Here is an 18,657-nt window from a genome sequence, read left to right on the forward strand (position 1 = left end):
AAATCAAAGGGGGAAAACCCAGTTGAGGCCTGTGGTACCTCCTGGATAGCGAACATAAGGTAGGGTAGTAGGGTGTCCCAATCCTTCCCGTCCCGACTTACCACCTTCCTTATCATAGCCTTGAGGGTTTGGTTAAACCTTTCTACCGACCCATCAGTCTGCGGATGGTAGACCGAAGTTCTCAGGGTAGGTATATGGAGCAGCATACAGAGGTCCTTTATTAGCTTTGACATAAATGGGGTTCCTTGGTCGGTTAATATCTCCTTCGGTAGCCCCATTCGGGCAAAGATCCCCACCAGCTCTTTGGCTATAGTTTTAGAGGCCGTGTTCCGCCGGGGGACGGCTTCTGGGTAGCGAGTAGCATAGTCCAAAACAACAAGTATATATTGGTGGCCCCAAGCCGTCTTCTCCAGGGATCCCACTAGGCCCATGGCTATTTGCTCGAAGGGGACCTCTATGATGGGAAGGGGTACTAAAGGTGCCCTCAAGTGGGGACAGGGGACTGTGCAGCTGACACTCCGGGCTGGAGGCACAGTACCTCTGCACTTCTTCATGTACTCCAGGCCAGAAGAACCATCGTAGGACTCGTGCCAGGGTCTTCTCTACCCCCAAATGCCCCCCAAAAAGATGACTATGAGCAAGACTTAATACAGCGTTCTCGTGTTTTTGAGGTACTAGGATCTGCTGTACCTTCTGCCCCTGTACTGATGCAACCCGGTATAAGAGATCCTTCTTCATTATGAAGTAGGGTCTTGGTCCCTGGGTTTTCCCTTCCACGGGGACCCCATCTATTTCAGTCACCTCCTTCCTAATGTTGTCATACCTTGGGTCTTCTGCCTGGTCCCGTCCAAAATTTCCTCTCCCGGGGCTAATCTGCCCAAGATCTAGGGGCCCAGTCTCTGTTGCCTCTACTGGTTCAGAAGCATTAGGGTGGGGGTCAGACTCAGGTGCTTCTCCCTCCTGCGTGGCCTCCTTTTCAGCTGCGCAGGTCCGCCTACCTACAAGAGCGACCCTCTGGCTTTGGGTCAGTATTCGGGTTCCCAAGGCCTTAGCTGCCCTTCTTTCCCTTTTTGTCTTTCTACCCTGTCTGGGAATGGAGAACAAATCTGGGGATATTTCAGAGAAGATTGGGGGTTGACAGTCTGCTGTGGATGCCTCCTCAATTTTTAAGGTCCCCATCTTTCTCCAATCCCCCTACTGGGAGTAGGTTTCCAAACCCTGGGAAGTCCCTCCCTATGAGCACCGGGTATGGGAGTTTAGGGACTACACCTGCTGCTACATCAGTAGTGTTCCCTTGGATCTTGATTTTTACTGGGATGGTGGGGTAGTAACTAACTGTCCCATGGACACATGTTATCCCCGTACGTTTAGCCTGCAGCAGCTGACTACGCTTCACGAGCTTCCCTGAGATAAGCGTGATAGCACTGCCCGAATCAACCAGTGCCGTGGTCCCTACCCCATTTAGTTTCACTGGTCTAGTATACATATGTGGGGTTAGTGAGACCCCCACAAGGTGGATTGGGAGCATGGATCTGCCCAGTTCCCCAGGTTACACTGCATAGGCTCCTCAGCATTGGGACACTGTGCAGCTATGTGTCCCCACTCCCTGCAGGCATAACATCTGTATGGAGCCCTAGGTGTTCCCCGGTCTCTTGGTTTGGGCAGTCTACCATCACGATCCTCTTCTCCCTCAGTGCTCTGACTCTTTGTGGCCTCTGATGGGCCTTCAGCCTCTCTCTTTTTCCACCTGGGCCCTCCTGGTGGCCCAGTCACTCAAACTTTAGGGCTTGGTGCTGCTAGTTTAACCCGGGGTGCCTCTTCCTTAACTGGTCGGGTCAGCTCCCTTGCTGTCCTTTGCCTCTCTACCAGGGCGACAACCTCGTCATAGGTGGAGGGTTTGTTCTGGCTTACCCAGGCCTGAAGGTCTGGTGGTAGTCCCCTCATGTATCTGTCGATGACCAGAACCTCTAGTATCTCTTCTGGACTCCAGGACTCTGTTTGCAACCACTTTCGTGCGAGATGGATAAGGTCATACAATTGGGACCGCGGGGTTTTGTCTTCCTGGTACCTCCAACCGTGATACTGCTGGGCCCGCACTGCTGTCGTTACCCCAGATCTGGCCAGATCTCTGCTTTCAGCTGGGGGTAGTCTGCTGCAGCCTCTTCTGGGCCTCCCCACACAGGAATGGGGCAAGGATGCCAGACCACTGATCTCGAGGCCAGGCCTCCCGTAGGGCTGTCCTCTCAAAGGCCAGAAGGTATGCCTCTACATCATCCTCCCGTGTCATTTTCTGCAGCCAATGGCTGGCCCGTATGAGCTGCGTCCCATCATGGCCGTGATTCAGCTCTGTAAGGGACTTTACCTGGTTTACCAGTTCCCACAACATAGCTCGGTCTTGAGCAGCCTGGTCCATCAGCAGGCGATTAGTCTCTTGCTGCAGCTGCACTGCCTCCTGTTGGGCAGCTGCCTGGACACTGGTAGCCTGTATCAGTGCCCGCACTACTTCATCTATTGTGGTGGAAAAATAAAATAAACCCTCTCCCTCTTTTTGTTTTTGTGTTATTTTTTTTAAATCACCCTCCTTCTTCTGCCGCGCTGTGCATCCCAAGATCCCACTTCTGACACCAGTGTGACAAAGTTCCTCCTCTATCTTGGTGGGTCCTGCGCTTATTGGCGGATTTTCTTGCCTCAGAGATTCACCATGTGGGTTGGGGAACAGCCCAGAGACTCCTGTACCTCACTGGTCTGGGTCTGTCACAATTGATGAGGAATATGGGGGCTACAAGGCGCTCCCCCGAGGTATAAAGTGTGTCAGTTCCCTACCCCTCCAACAACTGACCTCTGTCATCCCTGGTCAAGGATCATGCTCCCCTTGATTTGGTAAGAGCAGAGGTCTAATCTCTAGTGGATTTACATGCAGTAGAAGTGGTATTACCAGATCAGAGAGGAAGAGGTTGTTGGCTCGTGTTATTTTTCTAATTTCAAAAAAGGATGGGGGCCTTTGCCCTCTTTTGGATTTAAGAAAATTAAACACCTATATAAAGAAACTTGTTTCAGCATGTTCTCTCTCCCTTCTATAATCCTTTCTGTTTCCTTTCAGGATTGGTTTGCAGCTATGGATTTAAAAGACACATATTTCCATACATCAATAAGACCTTGTAATCAGAAATATCTGAGTTTTATAGTGGGGGAGGACCATTTTCAGAACAAGGTCCTCCTTTTTGGGTTGTCTACAGCACCCAGGGTATTTACAAAATGCCTGTATGTAGTAGAAGCGTTCCTAAGAAGGCAGGGGATGTTTGTATATCTGTACCTGGACGATTGGTTAATAAAAGTGTCATCCAAGGAAGACACCCTACTGCATGTAAAACATGTTTTCCTCTTTGCCAGTCTGGGATTACAAATAAATTGAGAGAAATCCATTTTAATCCCATCCCGCAGGATACGCTTTATTGGGGGGAATACTAGATTCAAGTATGCCAAAAGCTTTCCTTCCAGAGGAGAAATTTATAAAAGTAAAAATGTCTATAAATCGCCTTTTTCAATGCCCACAACAGCCAATACTTTTTTTTCCCCTACGGTTGCTGGGTCTATTGGTGTCAGCCATGCCAATGACGCCATATGTTCATCCTCAGATGAGGAAACTTCAGTACTGATTACCAGTAAATTACAGACTAGGGACATGTATTGCAAACTAGTAATTCCACCCAGGTTTTAGCACCACTAACATGGTGAGCAAATGTTCAAAATGTAATGAAGGATATGCCTTTCAGTTCCCTTCCTCCACAGGTAATACTTACCTCTGATGCATCCACACTGGGATAGGGGACACATTTGAACAACAGGCTGTTAATCAGAGCCTCATTGGTCAACAACCGAAAAGGATCTACACATCAGTGGCTTAGAGCTGAGAGCAACATGATTGATTTAAAGTCATTTCTACCTCAGGTCAAACACGAGGTAGTTCAGGCGGTAACAGACAATATGATGGCATTATATTATCTGAACAAGTAAGGGGGTGGGGGACACTTATTCCCTACTGTTATGCATGGAGTCAAAGAAACTTTGGAACTGGTATATAGATTGTCATCATCCAATAGCAATCCATGAAGCAGGGAAGTAAAACCCGCTTGCAGATTATCTGAGCAGGTCAACATGTCAGATGCACAAGCAGTCTTTGAAGGACTGAATAGTAAAACATCCTTTCAGTTTGGGGGGGTGGGGACTCCCATAATAGACCTCTTTGCATCCAGCAGCAACAGGAAGTATCAGAAATTTTGCTCAAGCACAGGTGGAGACAGGGAATCAATACTGGATGTCTTTCTAATACATTGGGGTTAGGGCTTAATGTATGCTTCCCCCTTATTTTCCCCTCATGCAGAAAGTGATAAACAAGGTCAGACGGGCAAGGATTAAGTAATTTTAATAATGCCAACGTGGCCCAGATGACAATGGTATCTAGACTTAATTCACCAGTGAAGAGAGCTAATGGAGCCTCTGGCACTGGAATTGTCACAATACCACAGAATGGTTTATCACCCTGATCTTCAGTCTCTTCATCTTAAAGAGTGGGGAATAGGACTCTGGGAGTGTCAGAAAACAGTGGTTTGTTACAGATGCAAAATGTATTGTTGCATTCCAGGAAATAGTCCACATAGAAGTGTTATAGTCATAAATGGAAAAGATTTTTATTGTGGATTTCCATTTATGATATATATCCATATACAGCACCCATTAGTTATGTTTTACAATATTTATTATACCTTAAAAAAAACAGGTCTTTCACTATCTTCAGTAAAGGTTAATCTCTCAACCATATTAGCATATCACGTACCTGTGGGGAGGAAATAAATTTTTACTAACGATGTAGTTAAAAGGTTCTTAAAGGGTCTAAATAATTTATACTCGCCAATAAGATGCTCTATGCCATGTTGGGATTTAAACTTAGTGCTTTCATGTTTGATGAGACCTCTCTTTGAGCATTTAGGAAACTATAATTTATTTTATTTGTCTGTTAAGACTGTTTTTAATACCCTTCACCTCTGCAATGCTTATAAGCGAACTACATGCATTAATCACTGATCTGCCATTTACTGTTTTTCATACATGCCCAAAGTTTTTTCCAAAAGTGGTGTCCGATTTTCATATAAAGCAGTGTATAATTTTACTATTTTTCCCCAAACCCTAATCATATGATGGAGAGGCTATATTACATACTCTAGATGTTAGAAGGGCTCTAGCCCTTTGTTTAGATAGGACTAAACAATTTAGACAGCACCAAAATTTATTGCTTATGAAAGAAAGAATGAGGGGAAACTATTTCTGTATAAATGCTTTCAAGATAAGTTATATTATGTGTTCAAGTATCTTATGAATTGAAAGGGTTGTCCCTTCCTCAGGGAGTTAGAACACTGTCTACTAGATCAAAAGCAGCCTCTATGGCTTTTTCTAGACACTATTCCTCTAATAGAAATATGTAGAGCTGTTCTGTTCACACTTCCACTAAACTCTACTGCTTAGATTTAGAATCTAGTTTTGATGCAAGATTTGGCAAAGCAGTCCTGCAGTCCCTATTTAATTAGGACTTTGTAGTCTCACCCTCCTGGGTCAGACTACTGCTTTACTAATCTATCCCATGAGTGGGAATATACAGAGAATGCTTGAAAGAGAACTGAAGGTTACTTACCTGTAACTGAGGGTCTTAAAGACAGACTCTGCAAATTCACACTTCCCGCCAGCCTGCCTCTCCCTGCTACCTCAGACTCCTACTTACTAAAAGGGCTTAGGGGAAGGAACTGAAAATCCTCACTCTGGGACGCTCAATGTTCACTGAAGGGACGGGTGAGGGAGGCGTGTGAGCGCTCCAATTGCTAGAATTCTACCATTTAGGCTGTACCAATCAGAGCATCCCATGAGTGTGAATATGCAGAGTCCATCTCAAAGAACCTCAGTTACAGATAAGTAACCTTCATTTAATTTACAGTTAGTTTTGAGTGTGTTGGGTATTCCCTTTCACTTTGGTGGAAATATTAAATGAGAGAAAATAACGAATGCAAAAAAGGCAGATAATGGCAGTACTTTGTAGCAGAAAGCTTCTCCCTTAACCTAGCCAAATCCTGAAAAGAATGACTGAAGAAAAACATCTCCACTTTAGGCCCCCAGCTGGTATTCTCATGGGCGTGTAATGAGCAGCTCAGGATGCAGACCTGTGACCTTGAGTGTACAGATCAGTTAAAAACAGGAAACATGCCACCTCATCAGATCATTTAGCACAACACTAAGAGAATAGTTAATCCTGTATACCCTTCATGTGACTGATACACAATTATTTATCCTCTGTTTCAATCAAAAGTGTAGGGGAAATGATGACAAGATTCTATTTATTCTGGAAACTTATACCCCAACTCTAACCTGAGGACTCTTATTTGAAGCAAGTTTTTTTGTTTTGTTTTTTTGCTAAGTGTTTGCACATACACATGCTGGAACCTGGATATAACAAAATCTTGTGTATAATGAAGTGCTTTTTGAGGTGGGGAGAATGACTTCATGGTGGGCCAAATCCTGGCCCTCTCCTACATGAGAAAAGAGCTCTTACTCCCAAATAGAACCTCTCTGTGCTGTCTGATTGACGGGTGGGTTATGCTGGTGTGATAGCGGGCAAGGAGGTGGTGCATAGATGTTGTGTTCAGGTAAGCTGTTACCTGGAGGGGCAAGGAACTCATGCAAATAAACCTAACGTGGTTCTGTGAAAATCCTTCCTCTCTGCTGGAGGTGGAGTTTCTCTCTCCATCTGTGTTGACATGTTTGCTGAACAGCTGTGCCTTTCTCAGATGAATACTTTCAAAGCTGAGGGGATGCAAATCTTTAGAATTGTTACGGTTTAGTATTGAGGAAACCCACAAAGTCCTCATTTCGAAGTCCTCATTCTGATATTTGAATTCCACGAGCTGTTTGCTCTTGACTTGAAGGAAGACAAAAAAAGAATTCTATGCTAAACCAAACATCATATTAGATAAGCAGCGGGAAGTTTTATCTAGAGCAATAAATCCCTACTAGGAGAAATCAAGATTATAGGAGGAGAGAACTAATTCTGCCTTTATCATGCACTGGACAGAAGTAGCTTATGGGAAGTAGAAAGATGTAACTGTCATCCACTAGACACATAAGGGAGTAATAAAATAGTGAACAAATATAAATATAGCCACCATACAAATAAAGGAAACAGATAACTGAGTTACACGAAAACAGTCTTTAAGAAATCAGCTCATAAATTAGAATTAGCCTGAGATATAAATTGCTGTACAGTCTGTTCAATTACATTTACACTTAGAAATTTATACTTATGAGAAGGAAAATGGGTATAGTTTGTTTGGATTATATACAGAATATATTAATACACAAAAATTATTGTGAAACAGTGTTTACATAACTGACACACAACCGCAAGATCAAGGAAATGAAAAGTTATGCTACCTAACAATACCTACGCTCTACTTCTCCACTCTCAGGCCCACAACTTACCCATTCCCACAGCCTTAACGCTGTCCCTTCAACTTCTCATTTTTTGCACGCCCTTTTACCAAAGTACCCAACACTAATAGTTGTTCATGTTTGGGACAGCAGTTTCTTGTATTTGGCAAAGGAAATGCTGAAAGTCTGGACCCCTAGTGAGGGAAAAGTTAAGATTGTGGTGTGTGGTCTGAGGTGTGTTGAATTAATTTAAATGGAATAAATGGGCCCAAAGGAGTCAAAGTTATTAACATTAACAACCTTTCCAGTTTTAAACAAGGCGCAGGGTTCCACATACAGACACCTCAGCTTGCTTAGGAGGTGGCAAACACCACTACAAATCCTTTTAAGCTTTTAGTAAAGATGCAGAAAAAAGAAGGAAAACAATTAAAGCATTTGAACTGTAAAGTATGAAGTAAAACTTTCATGTTAACAATATCCCTTTAGCTGTAGAGAATATTTAGAAGGAAAGAAACCCTGTTTGACTGGCTCTTAGATGGTATTAAAGATGGTAATAAATGTACTTTTGGGGGTGGGGAAGAGATAAAGTTAGTTAGGATGGGCTGGAGCTGTTGCTGAAGTCTGTTCCTGTTTCCTAAAAGACAAAACAAGACAAATACACACAAGAGGGGAGAGAAAAGAATAACAAAGACAGAAAATGTAGCTTCTGTGTTTGTTGCTAACTGTCCCTTGCAACCTCACTTCTGGAAAAACATAGGCACAGTGCCTGAATTGCATTTGTGTCCCCAACAAAGCAGCAGTTTACTGATCAAAACAGTTGTACCTCCATATTAACCCACTTGATGCTGGATGAATGAATCCATGGTCCAAAAATATTTATACTGTAGTTGCATACTATAGCCCTGATCCTGCAATTGGACCTGTGCAGGCTGGCCCTTCTGGAGCTCAAAAGAAGTCGTCCGAACTCTGCACAGATCCAGTTGGAGAATTAGGGCCTGTATAATGTGTCGGCATTTGTGCTGTTAATATTCTGATGTAAACTAAATTACCTAAGAGCTTTCTATGGGAAAGTTCCATGAAATGAAGGTGACTGTGAATGGAATTGGCTGATGAAAGCGTGCCAAGGACATTGCTTGTGAGGTAATTGTTACATGCAGAGTCTGGCTAGAGAACTTCTACACTGGATTAAGAGAGTATCATAAGCGAAAGTGAACAAACAATTTCAAATGAGAATCCAAAGAAGTTTTTGGGAGGTCACATGTGGATTTACTGTATTCACATGCTCATTAGAGAAGCCAGTTTGCCAAGGTGCTGCCAGTTTGACCATAACAATTGAAGCCTAGAAAGTACATATCCATAATTCCTTTACAAATACATTCTCAATAACATAACTTCACCAGTTATCTGTTCCCCATAAATAATTCAAATATCTGCTATCTTACACTTTAGGTTTGTGTAATTTAATGATTGGCATCCTGAGACGTGAGAGTCATTAACTCTGCACATCCAATAAAAATACTGTAATGAACTTGCTGGCTCATTATTTGACACTATGTTAATCCCCAGTTTAACATCCAGTCAGTAGAGGGGTCTAAAACAGGGGTTCTCAAACTGGAGGTCAGGGGTAATTACATGGGAGATAGTGAGCTGTCAGCCTCCACTCCCAAACCCCGCTTTGCCTCCAGCATTTTAGAATAGTGTTAAATAAAAAGTGTTTTTAATTTAGAAGGGGGTTGCACTCATAGGTTTGCTGTGTGAAAGGGGTCACCAATACAAAAGTTTGATAAACACTGGTTTAAGGACAGGAAGGGGAAGTGTTGAGCTGAGGTCAGAGGAGTTCATGAATGAGTCAGAGGCTGCACAGAATTAATTAGGAGCCGAAGGCCAGGGGCAGGAATCTGGGGGAGTCTGGTTGTGGAGAGAGGGCAAGGCACCAGGGGCAACATATGGCTCCTCCATTTGGGTAGTCTGCTGGTACCCAAACCATGGCCCCGCCCCCACTCAGCCTCCTCCCCTGAAGCCCTGCCCATACTCCACCCCTGGCCCCGCTCATCCCCCTTCCTGAGGCCCCCGCTGCTCACACCTCTTCGCCCTCTCCCCTGCCCGCTGGCTGGCAGGCTGCTCACCACTCGTGTGCGCCTCTTCACCCCCTCTCACGAGGCCCCTGTGTAGGCGGAGTGGGGACAGGAAGAGGCAGAGCCTTAGGAGAAGAGCGGGGCCCCAGCCAGGATGCCCACCCTTTCAGTGGTGGCATGCCCCAAAGGCGGTATGCTGGCTGTTTGGGGAGGCTTAGCCTCCCCTGGCCTCTTATACCTGCTGCCTATGCAAGGCACTTTAGGAACTGGGGCTAAAAGGGTGGGAGCTGGCACAGGAAGCAGCTTGTTGGTGACGAGGGGCAGTGGTAGCTGTAATTCATAGCTACTTGGGAGCAGCTAGAAAACAGGGGAACACTGTGTGGAAGGGTCTGAACGCAACTGAGAAAAGGGCTGAACGCTGGTCAGGGGATACTTCAAAACATGAGTTATAAAACTTACTTAAATGCTCATTCAAGTTTTCTTGTAAGAAATCAAGCTAGAGTGTGCCAACAAGATAAGTGATTTGAGTTCATTAGTTTGTTTATTTTTTGCTTTGGAAATATTATCTATAGATCCTTGGGCTTTAGTTTATATGCAATAGGAATATCACTGACCCTTTGCCAAGCCATGGTAGATTTGGAGGCCTTGCAGGTAGGTTTCCCATGGGAAGATAAATCAGTGACGGCATTTTTCTAAGTGTAATTTTTTTTTTTTTGTTACAAACTGTACACAAATCCTGATTCCTTGAACAAACTGCACACAGGCAACTCCCTTTTGCAGAAACTTCAGCTACAACACCACTGCCCTTTCACCAAGAGGCAGCTGTCTTGCGTCTCTCTTTCTCTCAACTTAAAACACTTTGTTCACTGTGCCTCCATCAGTCAGTCCTTGGGAAACCAACTAGCCCAGAGCTGCTGTCTGAGAATCACAAGGTCTTCTGGGGCTGGCTATCAATCCTCCTCTTGTACAACTGCTCTGTAAACACACACAAAAAACCTCCTCCAAAAAGGTTTTACTGCCAATCAGAGAGTACTTGACACAACTCCCTTTAGGACCATCTGGATGTGGTGAAAGTTTCAGCCGTAGGCCCAGATTTTTAAAGGTGTTTTGGCGGTGCTACACTCAGTGTTTCAATGCCTAACTGATTTAGGAGCCCAAATCTCACTTTCAAATGGGATTTAGGCATGTGCAGCAATCCCTAAAACCTTTAAAAATCTGGGCCTTAGTGCTCATATGTCAATTCAAAACACACGTGGAATTAGAGCCTGTTATTTTAGTTAGATCATATAAGCTTTAGTGGGAGTTAAAATGTAGGGGTAGCGCTAGCGTGAATTTTCCTTGATGTAAATTTAGAAGTAGTGTGTACCTGTACATGCGAATAATGATTCTTGTCCTCAAGTGGATGGCTCTCTATTAGTAGAATGAAAGGTCTTTGCAAACTTTAAGCCTCCAAACTTCTTGTGAGTAAGGTAGCTGTATCTTAACCAATTTTTAGGTTGTAAAATGACAGTCTATGTGTAAAGTTCAGAGTCACACAGCCAGCCAATGCAGAGTTGGAATTAAAATCTAGGGGTTATGACTTGGTGTCCCCTGCTTCAACAGTGCTTTCTGCTAAAAAAAATAAAAATACAGTAAAATGCATGTATTATAGCCGTATCCACTAGTTTAGTTGTGAGTCCAAACCTACCACAATGCCTGGAACTTTCCATTGGGATTATTATTAAAATGGCAGGACAATGCCAGTAGGTTTTCAAGGTTCTGGCATGTTTATTGTAGCATCATGGTATTTTACTGTAAACCCGGTCATAACAGATTGATTCTGTACAGTACTCCAACTTGTTAAATGAGTATGCTGTAAGGGAATTTCAAAGTCTTTCATGATGAGAAGTAGAAAAAGCCTCTTGCCATAAAGAAAATTAATGCATTGTCTTGCTAGTCTTTCATAGCCTGATAGCACTGATTGTGGGGAATAGTCATTAGATCACTGGTTTGAAAAAACTGTTTACATTCAAGTCCTATTGAAATGAATCTGTGTATAACAATAATACGTTTTAAACAATGCTTCTTGATTTATTTGGTTTCCAGGAAAAGTAGCTATACAGAAGGAAGATCTGCAGAAGTACCATAACAGAGACACCTGGTTTCAGCTACAGCATGTTGATGCTGATTCAGAAGTACAGGTGAGATTTCTCCCTTGTCAAGGTATTTTATAATGCCACCATTGAAACTTCTAGGGCCATCTAATTACAGAAAATAAGATGGCATAGATATGGAAGTGTCATTAATCACTACAGTTGAGGTTACGTTGATATTTGTAATTAGTATGTGTGTGGATTTTTTTTTAAACTGGTGATATAAGGTGAAATTTTGGTCCATTGAAGTCAATTTTTTGTATTGATTTAATTGATTTCAAGACTTCTGTAATTTACCATATGGTTAAAGCTATATAAACTACAGGGATAGTGTGAAATAGGATGGCTAGCTACAAAATACTAAATATCCTGAAGGTTTTGCAGATAACTGTTCAGTCTTAAAGGGACACTGTCAACTTGAAAATCAGGGTTCCAAGCGCCACCTAAAATTATTATTATTATTACACAAAAAAACTGTGTGAAAAGAACATTATGAAGCTTCCAAATTCAAACTCTCAAAAGTTAGGAAGTACCAGAATTAAGGTTGCCTGTGCTGGATCTTAGAAAGGTGGCAACCTTAATAATAGGTGGTGCTGTCAGCCTTGCCTTTAATAAATGGAAAGTTATCAAAAAAAAATTGTGTATTTTCAGCTTACTTTGTGCATTTGACAGCTTTCCACATGTTGTCAGTTACACTGATCTCCTATTTAGTCATACTCTCTGTTGCCTGGGAAAACTCTTAATGTCAACAAGGAGCAGAAAATACATTATAAAATGTATTGAGAAGTTTGTGTGGGGAGGGGGAAAGCACGCTATTTAGAGAGTGCTCTATCAGAAACTGGAATCTTTTATAAAATTTTTAAAAAGAAACAAGAATCAAGTTATCCCTCTAACTTCTTTGATATCCAGGCAACTGTAGATTTCAGGGACACCTTTCTAATGGCTCCTTTTTGTGTCTACTAGGCCTCTTTTGAACCAGATTCCATTTTTAAAATAACAATATTTTCCTTAAATAAGAATTGAATATTGTAGGTCACCTTCTAACAATGAATATTAGCGTAGGAGTCCCCAGACACTGCGGTCTGAGTACAGTGCAGTGTTTTCCTATGCATGGAATGGGGAAATGCTACTCAGATACCACAGCGTGGTATCGCTTTTGGCATACATTGGCCTTTTGATCTGCATGTGTGTGCGTGCACACGGTGTACAGGAAAATGAATGTGTATACTGTGTATAAGACATATTCTGTACAATGGTGAGCACGAGCCGGTTCGCACCGGTTCACAAGAACCAGTTGCTAAAATTAGACGCCGGTGGGCCGGGCCGGTGGGCAAACAACACCGGTCCGCAGGCCACATCCAGCCCGTGGGACTGTCCTGTCCCCCACCTGAGCTCCCAGAAGTCCCAGCTGGGACCTCCCCTGGCCCCTCCCCTGGGACCTCCCCTGGCCCCTCCCCCAGAGCCGCAGCATGACGAGTCGCCGGCAGCTCAGTTCAGCTCCCCAGACCTGCCGCTTTGAGCAGCCGCTGGCAAGGTGGGGGGGGTAGGGGGCTGTGAGCTTCCCCCCATCCAACCCCCCCGTTCCCCATCCCCTGACCGCCTCCCAGAACCTCTGCCCCATCCAACCCCCACCCCCCCGCTCCCTGTCCCCAGGACTCCCTGCCCCTTATCCAACCCCCTGGCCCTGGCCTCTTACCATGCCACTTACCCCGCTCAGAGCCGCGTGGTAATGCCGGGGTGGAGCTGCGAGCTCCGGGCCGAGTGGCGGGAGCTCAGGCCCCGGTGGAGCCACCACGCCACTGCAGCGCTGTCCAGGGCTGCTCCTGGACGCCGCGCACTGAGGCTCCGAGAGAGGGGGGAGGCGGGAGTAAGCGGCACGGTAAGGGGCTGGGGCCGGGGGGGTTGGATAAGGGGCAGTAAGTCCCGGGCACGGGGGGGTTGAATGGGGCAGAGGTTCTGGGGGGGCGGTCAGGGTACGGGGGAGGGTTGGGTAGGCGGGAGTTCTGGGGGTCTGTCGGGGTGGTGGTGGATGGGGTCGGGGCAATCAGGGGACAGGGAGCAGGGTGAGTTGGGTAGAGGGTGGGGTCCTGGGAGGCAGTTAGGGTGGGAGGTCTCGGGAAGGAGTGGTCAGGGGACAAGGAGCGGAGGGGGTTGATGGGTTGCGGGTTCTGAGGGGGGCAGTCGGGGGCAGGACATGGGTGGAGGTCGGATGTGGGAGGGATAGGCTGTTTTGGGAGGCGGGTGCGGCTTGTACTCACCAGGCAGTTCCCTACCGGGTCTTCAGTGGCACTTCGGCAGCGGGTCCTTCACTCGCTCCGGCACTGAAGGACCCGCTGCCACCGTGCCGCCGAAGACCCGGTAGGGAACCGGTTCCTAAGATTTTGGCAGCTCATCACTGATTCTGTAGACATGTGTTTTATGTGTATGTACTATGCAGTGAAGCATACTTACACTGTACTTTAAAATATATGTAGTTTTGCTTATTCCAAAAAAACAAAGTTGGGTATCCTACAATTATGAGCATGATATGGCGGCATTGTCGTAATTGCTGTTCCAGTTCAGTCTGTAACGTTCTCTGGTAAAATATTGATCCTTTGTGTGTCTACATCACAGAAAGGCTTTTAAGGGCATTGAAATCTATTTTGTTTACTCTCGCTTCTCTCTTCTTCTTCTCACCTAGAAGGCTCTTGTGGCAGTAGTTTTAAAACAATGGATTGTATTAGTGTTTATTTCCTGCAGGATATGAAAACTTTCCCTTATAATTTATCAGCTGACATGAACCAATATTTGCATAGTACTCAGCCATGTTGATTTTGCTGTAATATTGACATGCAGTTTGCCTGTGGGAACTATATTAGACCAAGGAGACTCTCTAGGAGAAAACCGATCATTTGTTACTGAAGTTCTGAGCTAATAAAGCAAAGGTTTGTGAAATATTCTAGTTTGAGGATAGTGAGAGCATAATATTAGCTGGAAAGCATGTACTGTTTGTGATTTTTTTTGTACTGCTTATCACTTCCTCTGTTTGTATCTTTATAAAAAAATGGTTAAAAGCTGTTTCTGGCTTCTGTGATAAGCAGTTATTACAACTAGTAGAAATATCAGTAGCATTTGGACAATTTCACCCTGTTGCTTAAACTTCTCATGTAAGGTTTGTTAGAATATATTACAAGAGATTTTTATGTTCCCCGCTATAATGGTGGGCAGACTTGGAAATACTCTGTGAGGACTGCTATGTAAGGAGAAGGTAATCCAACAAAAGGAGTAAAACAAAGGCTGATTTGTACTTGTGGTAGGTGTCTCAGCTGTACCTCTTTTTTGAAAATGAATTTTATACATTTGTTAGGGGAGAAGATGAAGTGTGGAATATGTTTAACAAAACTGGTGAAAAATGTGTAAAATGTTTAATCAATTCATTTTCCTTTGTGTCTCTCTCTCCTCAAAACTGTTCTCGAAAGTGGCTGATAATTATTCACACTGAAACGTGCAAAAAAAACCCAGCCCTGTAGTGTGCAAACAAGAAGCCCCTTTAGTGTGCGAACTAGCACTTAAATATTCTGGCAGTGGTCCTCAGAACCATAAAATCTAGTGGATTAAGCACAGGGCTAGGTGCCAAGAACTCCTGAGTCCTAGTCCCACCTCTGTCAGTCAGTGGCCTTAACATGTCTTTCCAATTTTATATAGCAAAGTTAGTGGATGCTGCTTAAGTGTTTGGTCTACATGACTTGCCTAGGTAGCCCTGTTGCCTAATAGATTAGGGTTAAGACTTGTGGAAATATTTGCCTAATTAATTCATGGTGGAGCTGGGTACTAACTTGTGTTTCTAAAGTGCTCCTTTGTAAGTTCAGAGTACTAAAGCAAACCAGTGGAAATAAACTCCAGAGTTGTCTTTGTCCCTGGACAATGGACATCTAATCATGCTAGTAATGCAGCTTTCAACTCAGATCATTATGAGGATCTGTTGAGTGACCTGGCGGAGTGAGCAGAATTGCACTGAGATAACTTAGCTCACTTCTCTCAGAGCCATGATGGTGGGCAGTTGCTCTTCCTTGAGAGAGCTCAATTACGGAGTCCTTGAAGACCCCATCTTCTCTTTTCCTTTAAACATCTATTCCTAATCCTTACCTTTAGGGGGATTATGTGGGACATTATGAACTCCAGTGTGGGAAATAGCTAGTTTCACATCTAGTGTAGGCAGTGTGATGATCCCCATATCTCCGTGCCTGAGAGCAGCAACAGGATGAAGAAAAATTATGTGAAGCAATACATAGGCAAGACTGTATTAATGTTAATAAGAAGGAAACATTCTGAAGAATTTTCCAAAGCTATACCAACGCCCTCAATTGAGGGTTGCTGAATTCCATTTGTCATGGTAACATGCAGTTGTAGGGTTTTGCTGGGCTCTTTGTTGTGCCTGAAGAGCCAGATAATGACAGTGACCGGGAAGCTGTGCTGCTTCCTGTTGAATCTGGACTTTGTGATGGTGCTCCATGCATTCATTGCCTCCAGAGGCTTTTGCAATTCACTGAGCTTGGGACTGAAGGTGATGTCCACCAAGAAGCAACAGCCAACACAAAATGCAGCAGTCCATCTAATAAACAACCACTGTCTGATCAGCACTTCACTGCTGCCCTGCTTCATGCACTGGTTCTGTCTTCTGGATGAAAAAGCTGGGCCATCATTCTCTGAAAAACTGTTTCTCTGTATTACAATAGCTGGGGATTGTGGAGCTAGCAATGCATAGGGTGTAGCGTGCATGAGCTTGACATTTAGAAAGTCCTTCCAAAAATCACAGAGGGTGCAACCAGAATTTTCCTAAGGAGGGGCCCAAGTTACCTACCAAGTAACAGAGGTGTATGGGGTTAAAAGTCTATATCAGTACATGTTACACAGAATATTAAAGTACAAAATCTAGGTGTCCGGGTGTGACTGCAAGGATGTTGATCACATTCTCTACTGAGATAGGCTGACTGCGATGCACTGCTAGTAGTGCTAATCCAGTGAGCTGATTTTCTTCCACAGTTTCTGAAATAGCTCTGATAGCCTCAGCTGTGTTTTAACATTAAACAGAAGCACATCCCAAATCGGAGCTGGCAATGAGCTATTCTGTATTATATTTTTTGTCCAGGTCTCCACAATACTGCATGTGTGACAGTCTGTCCAATATCTATCTCTCAAGGAAGCTGCTAGTCTGTGTAAAACAATGTTTTTGAAATTTGCATGTGCAAATAATTTCTTCTTCGCGTAATGGTCCCTATGTGGATTCCAAATGTGGATACACATGGGCGCCATGCACCGGAGCCAGAACTGTTCATAGTAATGTCTGTTGAACTGCACGTGCGTTATGCATCAACCGTGTGGTACGTCCAAGGCTTTAAGAGGCTGTGTGGGTCAACACCACTCCAGTTTCTTCTTACCACTGTGTGGCCAGAGTCGGAATCCCGGTTCCCCGTGCTCTTAGTTTGCTAAGAGAACTGTTCTTCGTTCATTGTACATAGTTTTTTCTCTAGTTGTATATAGTTGTCTGTTAATTCTTAGTTAGGTAGGTTATCTTTGTTGGACTTCTCCCCTTGCAGCGACTCCTTCTCCAGCCCGAGGACTATGCCCGAGCAAGCTGGCTTCAAATACTGTCCCTTGTGCCCACGCTCCTTCTCTGTGAGTGACGAGCACCAATGTTGTCTCTACTGCTTGGGTAAAGCCCATATTGCCTCCCACTGCTTCATCTGCCGCTCCTTTCCGGCTTGAACTCGTGAAGCCAGGGAACTTTGCCTCCGCAGGTACCTCATGGAGGAGGCAATGTGCCCATGTGCACAACTGGATCTGGAGCCTGTGGATTCGACGGCCCAATGCTCCACGCCAGCGGTGTGCACCTATCTTGGTCCTTCCCAGCTGGCAGTGACGGCACCACCACAACTGAGCAAGACCCATTGTGCTCATAAGATGCACAACCATGGGCATAAAGGCGGTTCCCCGACGAGGACTGTCTCTAAACGCAGTGTTGCCTCTCTGAGCTATACTTGGTCACATGAGAAGTCACGCATTGATCCGGATGCTCCAGCATCGAAGAAATCCAGCTCAGACCATAAGTCGAAGCACAGTGCTCCATCGGTCCTGCTACTGGCTGCAATGACTGGTCCACTGCCGTCCACTCTGGCTCCGTCCACTACTCCAGGACTGTCTGGACTTGCACATCCAATCCTGCATACACTGGGATGCCAGTCCCCTCTCACGCTGACGGCTGAACTATTGTTACCGCATGATGGCTCCCCTCCACGCTCCGGGCCTCCGCTCGCTCCCAGACTGCCGTCTCCCATGGATGAACCGCTTCTCCTTCAGACTCCTGTTCTGCTCTGCCTCTCCCCACCAGGCCCTTCCACGGAGGAACCTCTCTTGCTCCTGGACTGTCCACCTTCGGTTCACCCCACACCGCCAGCTCCAGCTGTCCCGATGGCTCTGCCCCCCCAAACCCCTCTTCTGCTTCTGAGTGGTCCTCTGAACTGGATTCTACCTTTTTGCACGCGTGGTCTTATCCTGAGCCACGGCACCATCCATATCAACCACTCTACCTGTGATACCACTACCTGTGGGCACTGCCGATGCCCGGCAAACCCTATGCTTGGCCCTACTGGGCACTTGTGACCCCTACCATGACCGTGGGGAACAACCACACCCTCACCACCAGCTGTCCCCTACACACAACGTCCCTCCCTCCATCTGTGTGGAGCCCCAGGAATTCCGGCACTGGCAGTACCATCAGACTCTCCGGTCCCTACTTGCACCACCTCCTCCCCAGATAATGTGCTTATTCTGCCCTCCTGCCTCCCCCCCGCCCCGATGACCATCTCCTTCATTGCATGGCTATGGCCCTCAACCTGACTGTGGAGAACATACAGGACCCCCCAGAACCAGTTCCTGGACAAACTGCAACCCCCCCGGACCTTCCTGCAGCACCCTGCCTATTCATGAGGCCATTTTACAAC

The 18,657-nt window shown here is 45.2% G+C and overlaps 1 protein-coding gene across 3 annotated transcripts in view; it reads left to right on the plus strand.

Annotated features, from left to right (window-relative positions):
- The window catches only part of RASA3 (RAS p21 protein activator 3), a 270,976-nt gene that overhangs the window by 157,190 nt on the left and 95,129 nt on the right, over window positions 1-18,657 (plus strand). For 2 of the 3 annotated variants that reach the window (XM_005295914.5, XM_005295912.3), the window contains exon 4: window positions 11,631-11,725. In XM_005295914.5, the coding sequence (XP_005295971.1) occupies window positions 11,631-11,725 (95 nt within the window). Of the gene's footprint in view, window positions 1-11,630; window positions 11,726-14,495; window positions 14,602-18,657 lie in introns of those variants that run through there. The other variant, XM_065580990.1, reaches the window with a different exon arrangement.

This window comes from Chrysemys picta, chromosome 1 (assembly GCF_011386835.1).
Source record: "Chrysemys picta bellii isolate R12L10 chromosome 1, ASM1138683v2, whole genome shotgun sequence".
In the NCBI taxonomy this organism is placed as follows: Eukaryota; Metazoa; Chordata; order Testudines; family Emydidae; genus Chrysemys; species Chrysemys picta.